A 10,907-nucleotide genomic window follows, 5' to 3' on the forward strand; every position below is an offset into this window, starting at 1 on the left:
ATAGTGTTGGTTCTTTGCTTTATGATGTTTCCATAGTGACAGGGGAAAGTTGTTCTGAAACACTAAAGCTTCCATGGGGGGGCGCTGCAGAGCCAAACCAGAGACAAAGATGCTATAATTTACAAACTCATTCTCAGAACTCCACCAGAAACCTGCATGAGCACAGACTAGCAGGACACACCTGTATAGGGACACACCTGTATGAGGTCACACCTGTACCTGGACACACCTGTGGGGACACAGATGGTTGATGAGTTCACCTGGAGTCTTTCTGCCGCTCCCTAACCAGACCTACCAGCTGAAGAAAACATCAGACTGATTCAAATAGAAAAACACACAATTTAAGTTACAGGAGTAAAACAATAATAATGATACATTTTATTTGTATCGTGCTTTTAGAACACTCAAAGACACTTTACGTGAAAAACATGATGTTCATTAGAGATTCCAACATTAGTCTGTCTATATATAAAAAGAGAGACATTAAAGTGATCGAAGTGACGCAGCCAATCAGGTGTGAGGATGACGTCGTCGTCACACTTTGGTGCTGGGCAGGTGGACGCCAGCAGCCCCCTCCTCTTCCTCCTCCTCTTCCGGCTGAGGTGGCAGCACATCATTGGATGCCCTGAAACCTGCGAAGGAGGGGCTGATGGGAAACCGTCGGAGCCAGCGGGTCCGTCTGACCACGCCCATCCCAACAGGTAGGTCGTAGGTGCAGGAAGAGGAGGAGTCAGAGGACCTCCAGCCAATCAGACCGCGCTCCTGACGGGAACCTGAGGAGAAGAAAACCAACGCTGTAGCTGACTGGTTGACAGATTGGTGTGTGTGTGTGTATGTGTATGTGTGTGTGTGTGTGTGTGTGTGTGTGTGTGTTACCTGGTATTGAGTTGTCGAGACAAAAAGCCAGAAAACCTCCAACAAACATCTCAGTGGACAGAAGAACCATCAGGATCTGATCGAGTTCTGGAAGACCTGAACACACAGAGCTGATCTGTTGGATCTACATCTATGAATACTATGTGTAACAGATCTACATCTATTAGCTCTATGTGTAACTTTTATTGTTTAAAGTCCTTCTACTTCCTGTCTTCATATCTGGGATCAGAATCCACCAGGGGGCGCTTCAACGGACCGTGCACAGAGTTATAAACATCTCATTCCATCTGAGGTGGAGAAGAAGAGCCAGCGCTAAGCTATAAGCTAAAGCGAAATGCTAACAGCTAGATGCTAGAAGCTAAAGCTAAATGCTAACAGCTAGATGCTAGAAGCTAAAGTTAAATGCTAAAAGCCCAGGGATGGAGACAGCTGGAGTTCAGGAGAATCTGTAGCTAGGAGACACAGCCAACCAGTCCAACCAATCTGACCAGTCCAACCAATCCGACCAGTCCAACCACCTCCAGATGTTTCTAACTACGCGGAAGGAGACACAAGGAAAACTGGCTGAAGACCAGGAGCTAGTAGCATCAGAAGTTCAGACCTTCATCCCCCAGAGATCACCATGGTAACCGATTATGAACTACTGTAGTGTAGATGTGTGTTTGGGACACGCTGCCCCCTGCTGGTTGGGAGCAGATGGAGGACAAAGAATCATGTTCTCTGAGCAGGTTTCTAAACATTTAATTTTATATGGGAAGCAGAACCCAGCCTCCCTCCCTCTTTACTGTCCTCCTCCTCCATCACCTCCTCTCTACTTTACCAGACTTTATTTTTATATTGTTGCGTCGTATTTTACAGTAAATTCCACCAGTTTGCCCTTTTTGTAAAGACTGACGGTTTGTGCACATTCCTATAAGTAGCAGCACATTTCTGCTCCTTATCCATCAACTCCATCAGCTCCATCAGCTCCTCGTTGTTCCTCCATCTGTTGTGTTAATTTCTGGTGACTGTCTCGTCTTATTGCATCTTAATTTACCTGGATTTAACTTTAGTTGTGTAACTGCTTCATCTGCATCTCACTGCTTAAACATGTCAGTTTCCCCCATATAGGATCAATAAAGTTTTTTCTTAAACAGGTCTATACATTTTAATAAATATTCACCAGTTAGTAAAAATCCCACACAGGTGAACAGCTGCCCTCAGACTCACCTGTGCTGATGGAGTTGGGGTGTGTGTCCAGGTACGTAGGCAGCGTCAGACCAAAGAACATGGAGAACCCTAGAACAAACAGGTTTCTGGAGGAGTTCAGATCCACCAGCTGCAGGTTGGACAGGCCAACAGCTGTGATCATACCTAAGGGACACACACACCTGGATTAATGGGACATCAGCAGCACACCTTAACCAACAACTGTCAGCTGAGACTCACCAAACAGAGTGCAGAACAGACCCCCGAGGATCGGGTCCGGCAGCGAGGCGAAAAGAGCCGTGAACTTCCCGACCGATCCCAGCAGGAACATGATGCCTGCTCCGTACTGCACCACCCGCCTACTGCCCACCTGTCAGTAAATCAAACATCCCCCTTCAGTTCCACCTTACTCAGCCCTCTGAATGACCTCCAGTAACCCTGTGTCTGGGAGGCTTTGGTTATCATGGTTACCTTGGTGATTCCCAGGACGCCGATGTTGGGACTGGAGGAGGTGGAGCCGTTTCCTGTCCCTAACAGACCGGCGATGATGCAGCAGACACCCTCAGTGAAGATCCCTCTGAAACAAAACACAGATAAAACTACCACTCTGTGGGGCAGATCATTCCTTGTGGGGAAGATTATCCCCTATGGGGCAGATCATCCCCTGTGGGGCAGATCATCCCCTGTGGGGAAGATTATCCCCTATGGGGCAGATCATCCCCTGTGGGGCAGATCATCCCCTGTGGAGCAGATCATCTCCTGTGGGGCAGATTATCCCCTGTAGAGCAGATCATAACCTGTGAGGCAGATTATCCCCTATGGGGCAGATCATAGCCTGTGGGGCAGATCATCCCCTGTAGAGCAGATCATAACCTGTGGGGCAGATTATCCCTTATGGGGCAGATCATAGCCTGTGGGGCAGATCATCCCCCAGGGTTCACCTGCCCTAATCCTAACCTGTTGATAGCGTGGACCGGAGGGGGCGTGGCTCCAGACAGACGAGCGCAGGCATAATAGTCTCCGATCGATTCCACGATACCTGCCATGGTTGCACTCAGCATCCCCAGCACCCCAGCAACCGTTACCACCGGCAACCCCCACTGACCTATCGGAGAGCAGCAGGAAGTCAGAGATCTATGGTCTGGTTTGATGTCTGTGATTGGCTGATCCAGATCTCTTACAGGGGTAGGGCACCCTGAACCAGGGCGATGAGGTCATGATGTCACCGCGGGCATCGGTCCGACCCTTGTGTCCGTAGCGATCGGGGTCGGTGGGCAGCAGGTCGGTCAGAGTCAGAATGTAGCAGACGAGCCAAACCACCATGATGGCCAGGATGATCTGAGGAGAGCAGGAGATGGATGGAAGGAAGTTGCATCACCTGATACTGCCTGACATCACCACCTGGTTCCACCTGCTGTGTTTGTGTGTTTGTATTTACAGGAAACATCTTGAAGATCTGGACTCTGGTCGACGTCAGTCCTTTCTCTCGGCTGTAAACAGGAACAGGAAGTGATGTCGTTCTCAAGTGCTGAGCAAACAGGACGATCAGCAAAATACACCTGCAGAGAGAGAGAGAGAGAGAGAGAGACAGCTGTCTACAGACAGACAGACAGACAGACAGACAGGCAGACAGACAGACAGGCAGACAGGTGTCTCACAGTGCAGACAGGCCCCAGTGGGACCCTGCTCTGTCTCCGGCAGTGGTGAAGACCGACAGGCCGATCAGTGAGACGGTTGGCGTGATGGTGAGTGGACCGATGTACTCGAGCAGCAGACCAGGTAAACCACACAGACCAATCACCACCTCCACGAGGCTGGACACCATGATGGCCCCCTGAATCTACAAACAAACAAACAAACAAACAGGTCAGCAAGTAAACAATCAGCTGCTCCGTATTTCTACACATCACTGACTAGTGAGAACTCTAAAAACGACAACAAACAGGATCCATAGTAGATTTAAAAGAATAAAACTCAATGTATCAGATGTTCCTCCAGTGATATCCACTGATGCTCAAGTCAAGGCTGGACACTATGTCCCTCTGAATCTCCAAACAAAGAAACAAGTCAACAAATAAACAACAGGTCCCGGATCTGACTCTGCTCAGGAGAACCAAGAGCTCCAGCTCTCATGACTCAGCAAACAAATGTCTTCAGACTCCAAAACTCAACTGCACCTCCAGGTTTTGTTCATTAAACCAGTACAGCCCCACCTGAGGACATGCTGGACCTGCTGAAGACACAGCTCTCCAGTTGGACAAGGATTAATAGGCTCGACTGCACAGAGTCCAAAAGCTTCCCAAAGGCAACAGAACACTGGATAGACACATTCATTCTTTAGGATTCCTTCAAGAGTGGACAGCAGGTCTAGTGATCCAGAACTAGAGGTCATCCTGTATCTGGGACAGTCGACCAGTGTCCTTCAGCAGCCAGATGGTTGCACTTTGTCTAACCATCCATTCACGTCAAGACTTCAGGAGGTCAACAGAACAGACCAACATTGCCCAGAGGTTTCAGCATCTCAGAGTGGATCTCATCCAGACCTGGTGCCAGAGACTAGCTCTGCTGTCTTCTATCAACCATACTTGTGGACATATTTGGTCCTACCTCTCTGATGCGAGGCTGCCAGACATGTGAGGTATTCAATGGAAGACTCCAGTTCCCATATATCTCCTCTACAAAGGAAAAACCAGAGATCACATGATATTTTACCATACTGTCTATTTACAAAAAACTAATTTATACATAATATTAAACAAACAAACAGCCTGTCTCACCTTCAGGAGGACACTTCCACCTGTCCAGACTGAGGATCGCCTGAGCAGGAATCAAGAATGCAAATGCACTGGCCTGAAACAGAGGGAGCCTAAACACACAGACACACTTGTCAGACTCACCTGATTTCTACAGACTCACCTGATTTCTACAGACTCACCTGATTTCTACAGACTCACCTGACTCCCACAGTGGTTTGGATCAGAGTTGTGATTCCAACAGTGGTGAAAATGGTTCCAATCAACTGACTGATGGTGCTTTGGTCTCGGCCGACACACATGGCCTCAGCCAGGAGAAAAGGTACAGCTACAGTGCCACTGAAACAAGTCAAGTAATGCTGCAAACAAACCACAAAAGTTGACATCAGCTCATTGTTCAGTAATGTTAATTTTTGCAACACCTGGCTCACTGTCACGTTCTTGGTGTTCAAAATGGAAATTAAATGGCAGCTGTCCTTGAAACCTTCACCTTAACTGCCACCAGACCTGAAACAGCCCATTCATAACCCAATAATCCCAGTATAAAACTAGTAAGCCCAGTTATACCAGTAATCTATACCAGTCTAATCTGAGTAAGTCCCAGTCTCACCTGCAGTCCCAGGAGAATACACAGGTACCAGGGTGGGACATCCTCGATGGTGTAAATCATGTCTGATGCTGCTGTCTGTCCTCCCATTGGCTGTTTTTCTTTTATGTCTTCTCGCATCGGCAAGTCAGTGGTGTTTTCCTTATGGCCCTGCCCATGTTCCAGGTAACTGTGACTCTGATTGGACAGACAGACACACCGGTTGATCCAGGGACATCATCAAACAGAGAAGGAGCTCAACACAAAACAAAAATATAGCAGCAGAACAAACACCTGTTTGATCCTCCAAACATCAGTGTCCATGTCCTTACTGTCCTCAGACAGACAGAATGCATCAAGCTGTGTTCAGGTGTGTACCTGTACCTGAGTGTAGCGCTCACAGTTCAACAGACCTGTTGTTTGCAGGTCAGTTTGCTTAAATGGGCCGGAGATCGACTCTTCACACAGTAACCAGTTTAATAATTCAACTGAAGACACTGCACCAGTCTTCTAGTCCACCTGACCTGTGGTCCAGCTGTCCTCATTCACAGGGACAACCAACCAACATTTAATCAGTAATCAACAGTTAATTTACCTGAGAGATGTCTTCCATTTCAGCTACAGCGGTCTGACGCGTGGACGGTCAAGCAGCAAATACTGAACATAAAGAGCTTTAGTGTCTCAGGTTGAAGTCCACAGAGATTACCAACAGATAATTAACCATCTCACACTGTATGTCATGGTTAATAACCAACCTGACCTACACCTGAGCTGGACGACCAGGTGGAAACTTCAGGCTGCCGGGTGATAAAGGAAGTACCTTCAGAGATGTTTAATGCCCTCACAGCAATAGCTATTGAAGTACATATGCATATGCACCTGATTCAGCAGTTTATAATCAGTGAATATTGATTATTGATAATCTGAGATCCGTACAGCAGAGTCAATCTCTGTGTTTTTTTAGTCTCACAAACCTAAGGACAGGTGTGTCAGCAGGTGAGCTTCCGTTCACCTGCTCTGATTAACAAAACAACCCTGAGTGCAAACCATAGTGTTAATCTGACTAACAATTGTACAGAACTTCACCTGTTTCCCAGTTAACTGAGGAGTGCTCTGACTCGCTGGGGTTAGGGGTCTCTAACGGAGGACTGACTGGGGTTAAGGTTGTGATTTCTAAAACAAACTTGGCATGAGAATGTGCGCACCGGTGCACCAACTTTGATGCTTGCTTAAGCACATTTTGGAGACAGAGGGAACGGCAGTGCCGGAGGGTGAAGTGGTGAACTGAAACCAGATTGATCTCAAACCTTTATTGTTATCACATATTAGACTTGTAGAGCCGGATAATCATAAACCCTCATTGTTGTAGATGTTCATATAGTGCGTCATTCGGCCGACGACTGTATTTGCAGAACTAAGTTCATATATCAACAGGAGCGGATTGAACGTTATTTCATTCGGTTGTTTGACCGAAGAGCCGGTCCACATCTTTATTAAATAATTTTGTTTATTGATCACCCGGCGCCTGTATGGCTCATCCATTTGTAGGGGTGGTCTCTGACGCAGTGGCCCAGGTTCGGTTCCTGCCCGCGGCACTTTTATGCATGTCTTCCCCCTACTCTTCTCCCCATTTCCTGTCACTCTTCACTGCAACTATCACAGTAAAAAGGCAAAAAAAAGTAAAGAATTTTGTTTATTTATCCATATGTGGCCGAATGGGATGAGCGTCCAACCATTAATCAGCCCTGTACAGGCACACATGCTTCACACCACAACCCCCGAGTGAAGATGAATTTCTCTATGTGAACCGAAAAAATGTACATTCAATCAGTTTACAAATTATTTGTACATCGGACATGATCATAACAAATTTAGTGTCAGGGTGGCCTGGATCAACACATGATTCATTCATCCTGACGCACAGCAGAGAAAAGACTGCAGGGGGCGCTGTGTAAAATGCCGTGGATCAGCAGCTTATTTATATACAGATACATTCATGAGTTACTTTGCATTGACCATTCATGGTAAAATGTGGGTGTGTTGTGGGCGGAATGTGAGGTGGATCCACCTGTGCAATCTTCCAGCTGGCGTGTGATTTATCAAGAAATTGCGTGCAGCTGTGCTTAAGCACAGTTTTATAAATCAGGGGCGAAGGGCATACGCCAATTTCGTATTATAGGCGTACGCAAACTTTAGTATGAATCCTACGCAATGTTTTATAAATGAGGCCCCTGTTCTCTACTCTGGAGATTCAGACTCGCTGTAGTCACTTTAAGCTGAGCCAGTTCCAGCTGGAGTTCTCTGAGACCTGGATGCAGTTCAGTTACATCAATTTTCAGCTGCATGTTTCTTCTATTGGATCTGGAGCTCTTTAGTCTGTGAATCATAATAAAAATTTTATCTAACTAATTTACTAAATAGAATGGAACTGATTTTTATAATGCAAATTCACAGCATTTGTCACAGCACTGAACATAGAAAGGTACAGACCTCCCTCATTTTAAACAGAGAGCAGACCTTTTGATTTCCTCTGAGCAGCAGTCAGCAACTAACAAACCAGCTGGCTCTAATTGATATCTGATTGCCGATCAATAACCCAAGAACACACCAAACCGTTTCACACATGCAGCTGTTTTATTGCAGTTTGTACAAGATGTTACAACGGTTTCTGTTTGCATCATTTCCAGATCACAGAAATAAAAAAACACCTGTGAGGACTGAAACTCCAGATGAGCAGAGCAAACCGGTTCCAAGCACTTTAAACTGTCTGAACCAACCACAACGAAAACTCTGTTCTTAGGGGTAGAAACAGAAACAATCCTCTGGTTGCTGTTTGTCAGAAGAATCAGCTGATTATTGATCAAGTATCAGGTTTTATTCTGATTACAGAAATGCTGCAGAGTTACAGGAAACCTCCTCTACTTTTCCTCTCACATTTCACTTTCCTTCAGACTCTTAGAATCTGATACAGTGAGATGTTTGAAGAGCTTCAGGGCTGAACCTCGACCTGCACCAGCATTTCTGTTTGTACACCTGCCTGATGATGAAGAAACCAGCTGCTTCCATCTCATTTTACAGATTCAGCCTCAAAAATCCGGCCCTGAACAGGAAGGAAGTCAGTCACAACAAAAGACGTCTCAGGGGCCGTTTACACGAGGACCATCCTAACAGAAAACCCAAAAGTGACGTCTTGTCATTTCACGTTTAGACGAGCGGTTTTGAAGGAAATCTGCGTATATACGGTGACTCTATAGTGTGTGGAATTCGATTGGATATGCATGCCAGGCAGCTGGGTGGCGCTGTGATAAAACTCTGCCATGTCTACGCGCATGCTTACTGTCTCCCTTTTCGGATCTCCGCCGCGGTAAATGTTCATGAATGGAATCTGTACAGATTCTGTACGTTTGTTGGTACGACTCCTGTAGTGTACATAGAGCTGCCAGAGTTGCTTGAAGGTACGAAGGATGGAAATAATCGCACATCTTTGTTTACGTCCTTGTACCGGCCGGCAAACCAAAGCACCGGCGCACGTATGTGACGTAATCGCGTACGTGACGTGGTCAGATCTCGGCAAAGTTTTGTGTTTTGCTGTTTAGACGGAAATGTAACGGCGGAGCGTTTTCTACTTTTCCACTCTGGAGGCCGGTTTCAAATGTTTGCGTTTTCAAGCCCCCAAAACGCCGTCCTCGTATAAACGGTAGGGTGTTTTGTTGAAATATTTTGACGTTTTTACCTGCAAGCGTCCTCGCGTAAACGGGGCCTTAGTTTCTAAAATGCGCTTTGAGGACGGAGGACTAGCTCTGAGCCAGGATGGACAGGTGTTTCCAGGTGTGTCCTCGAAGTCTTTTCTGCAACCGTGATGTAAAGAAAACGACACTCAGCTGGAACATACGAAACGTGTCGACAGCAGGATGGACAAACGTGCACATAATATAAATGAGTCATTATTAATGTCTGTACTCAGAGTGAGTTAAACAATAAGAGATGCCTGTCATCTGAAGAAGGATTTGAATTATTTACTGTAAACTCATCCTGACCTCTTCACTTACTCTGAGGTCATAAAACAGACGTAGGTTGTGATGATGTAGCTGTGATGTCATATTTACTCTGTTAAAACCTGCTTCCTGTTGTCTCCAGCAAGAGGGACAAGTCCAGACGGTGTCAATAGTGACATGAGACACGGTTTGTGCTAAGCTACGCTAACATGTCTTCTCCTGGTGACGTGATGGGGGCGGAGCATAATCCACCAGATGAGACGGTGCATTCAGGTGCAACAAAAAAGTCTGTAAGCCTCAGCTCCTGTAGGTCACTCTGGTTTCCATGGACAGCATCACACTACGAAGGTAGACTGGGAGCTGATTGGCTAACTGTCTAATGTTCTGATTGCTGATTGGAGGACGCAAAATCTAACATGATGTCACTGATTAGAACACGGTAAGCAAGGAAACACTCATGTCGACTGGCCAAGGCATTTCCGTCTCTTTATAAATATAAACTCTTCACTTAAATAATTATTATTTGTGTGAATGTGATTGGTCACAGCCTCTCAGCCAATCACTGCGCAGGATTCTGAGTGTCAGCAGCTCTTCAATGTTGTGCTGCAGAGAGAGAGAAAGAATGCATCATTTACAAGCATCAGTTCATCCACCAATCAGTCTCTGTTTACCAGGAACATCACATGTTCACACCTGCAGACAGGTAACTTCTGTGTAAAAGGTTCACATTTAAAATTCTAGAAAATGAGCAGACTTCACTTTGATGACTAAAATAACCATCGATAATGCTCTGAAACTAAGACAAACACCTGTGCTTCAGGTGAGTCTACACCTGTCCGGTAGTTCTACAGGAACTCAGTATTTCAGAGTCTGAAGCTGCTCCCTGACACTCAGGAGCACCAACACCTGAGACTCAGGTATCAGTGATGACATCATTAAGGACTCAGGTGTCAGTGATGTCATCAGAGACTCAGGTATCATTGATGTCATCATAGAGACTCAGGAGTCAGAGATGACATCACTAGACAGGTAAATTCTCACTGATTAATAAAAAACAGATCATCTTTGTGTTGTTTCCTGTCTGGTTCAGAGTTTTGGCAGAGAGCTAAATGCTAACAATCAGCCTCCAGTGACCAATGATCGATCCCAACATTATGTTTACAGACCGAATGATTCGCTGATCAATGAGGCAGATCAATGACAGAATCATTGATTCCAGCGTTCCGTTTAATGGAAACATCCTGGTCAGCTGATCAATAATCTCCGACTGCTGGGGTTTCTGTTTGAGTGCTCGTTGCTATGACAACAGCAACTAAAGACAGGACAGCCTTTGACCACACCTCCAAGATTTAGTCTAAACCACCCGAATATTTCTCAGTAATTAGCCTGTACCTAATGTTACCAAATCACTTTCCCATGATTTATCCAGTCCCTAGTTCCACACACCAGGATTTATCTAGTGCTTGTTACACTCGATACATAGTCCTATATTCCAGGATTTAGCCAGTA

General features: G+C 45.9%; 1 protein-coding gene across 2 annotated transcripts; it reads right to left on the minus strand.

The window, feature by feature from the left end:
- Positions 1-4: 4 nt before the first annotated feature.
- slc23a1 (solute carrier family 23 member 1) lies at positions 5-9,975 on the minus strand. 2 transcript variants are annotated; one of them, XM_051937719.1, is made up of 13 exons: positions 5,428-9,975; positions 5,019-5,176; positions 4,842-4,930; positions 4,672-4,739; positions 3,723-3,904; positions 3,503-3,623; positions 3,246-3,402; positions 3,022-3,169; positions 2,536-2,641; positions 2,305-2,434; positions 2,086-2,229; positions 877-972; positions 5-773 (listed from the first exon to the last, which is right to left on the minus strand). In XM_051937719.1, exons 1-13 carry the CDS (start codon positions 5,542-5,544, stop codon positions 535-537), a joined length of 1,755 nt encoding a protein of 584 aa, XP_051793679.1. In that variant the 5' UTR covers positions 5,545-9,975; the 3' UTR covers positions 5-534. The 2 variants fall into 2 exon arrangements, with proteins under 2 accessions (XP_051793679.1, XP_051793680.1); XM_051937720.1 differs by having other exon boundaries at positions 4,645-4,739.
- Positions 9,976-10,907: the final 932 nt, after the last annotated feature.

Source organism: Acanthochromis polyacanthus, chromosome 17 (assembly GCF_021347895.1).
Source record: "Acanthochromis polyacanthus isolate Apoly-LR-REF ecotype Palm Island chromosome 17, KAUST_Apoly_ChrSc, whole genome shotgun sequence".
NCBI classification, from domain to species: Eukaryota; Metazoa; Chordata; class Actinopteri; family Pomacentridae; genus Acanthochromis; species Acanthochromis polyacanthus.

What these genes read in the sequence shown, in the direction of transcription:
- slc23a1 (XM_051937720.1), bottom strand. Translation starts at nt 5,544, where the DNA reads ATGCGAGAAGACATAAAAGAAAAACAGCCAATGGGAGGACAGACAGCA. An exon ending in AGATCTTCAAGATGTTTCCT is followed by an intron (nt 3,403 to 3,502) that starts GTAAATACAAAC and finishes TGCTCTCCTCAG; the next exon opens with ATCATCCTGGCCATCATGGT. An exon ending in GTTCAGGGTGCCCTACCCCT is followed by an intron (nt 3,170 to 3,245) that starts GTAAGAGATCTG and finishes GCTCTCCGATAG; the next exon opens with GTCAGTGGGGGTTGCCGGTG.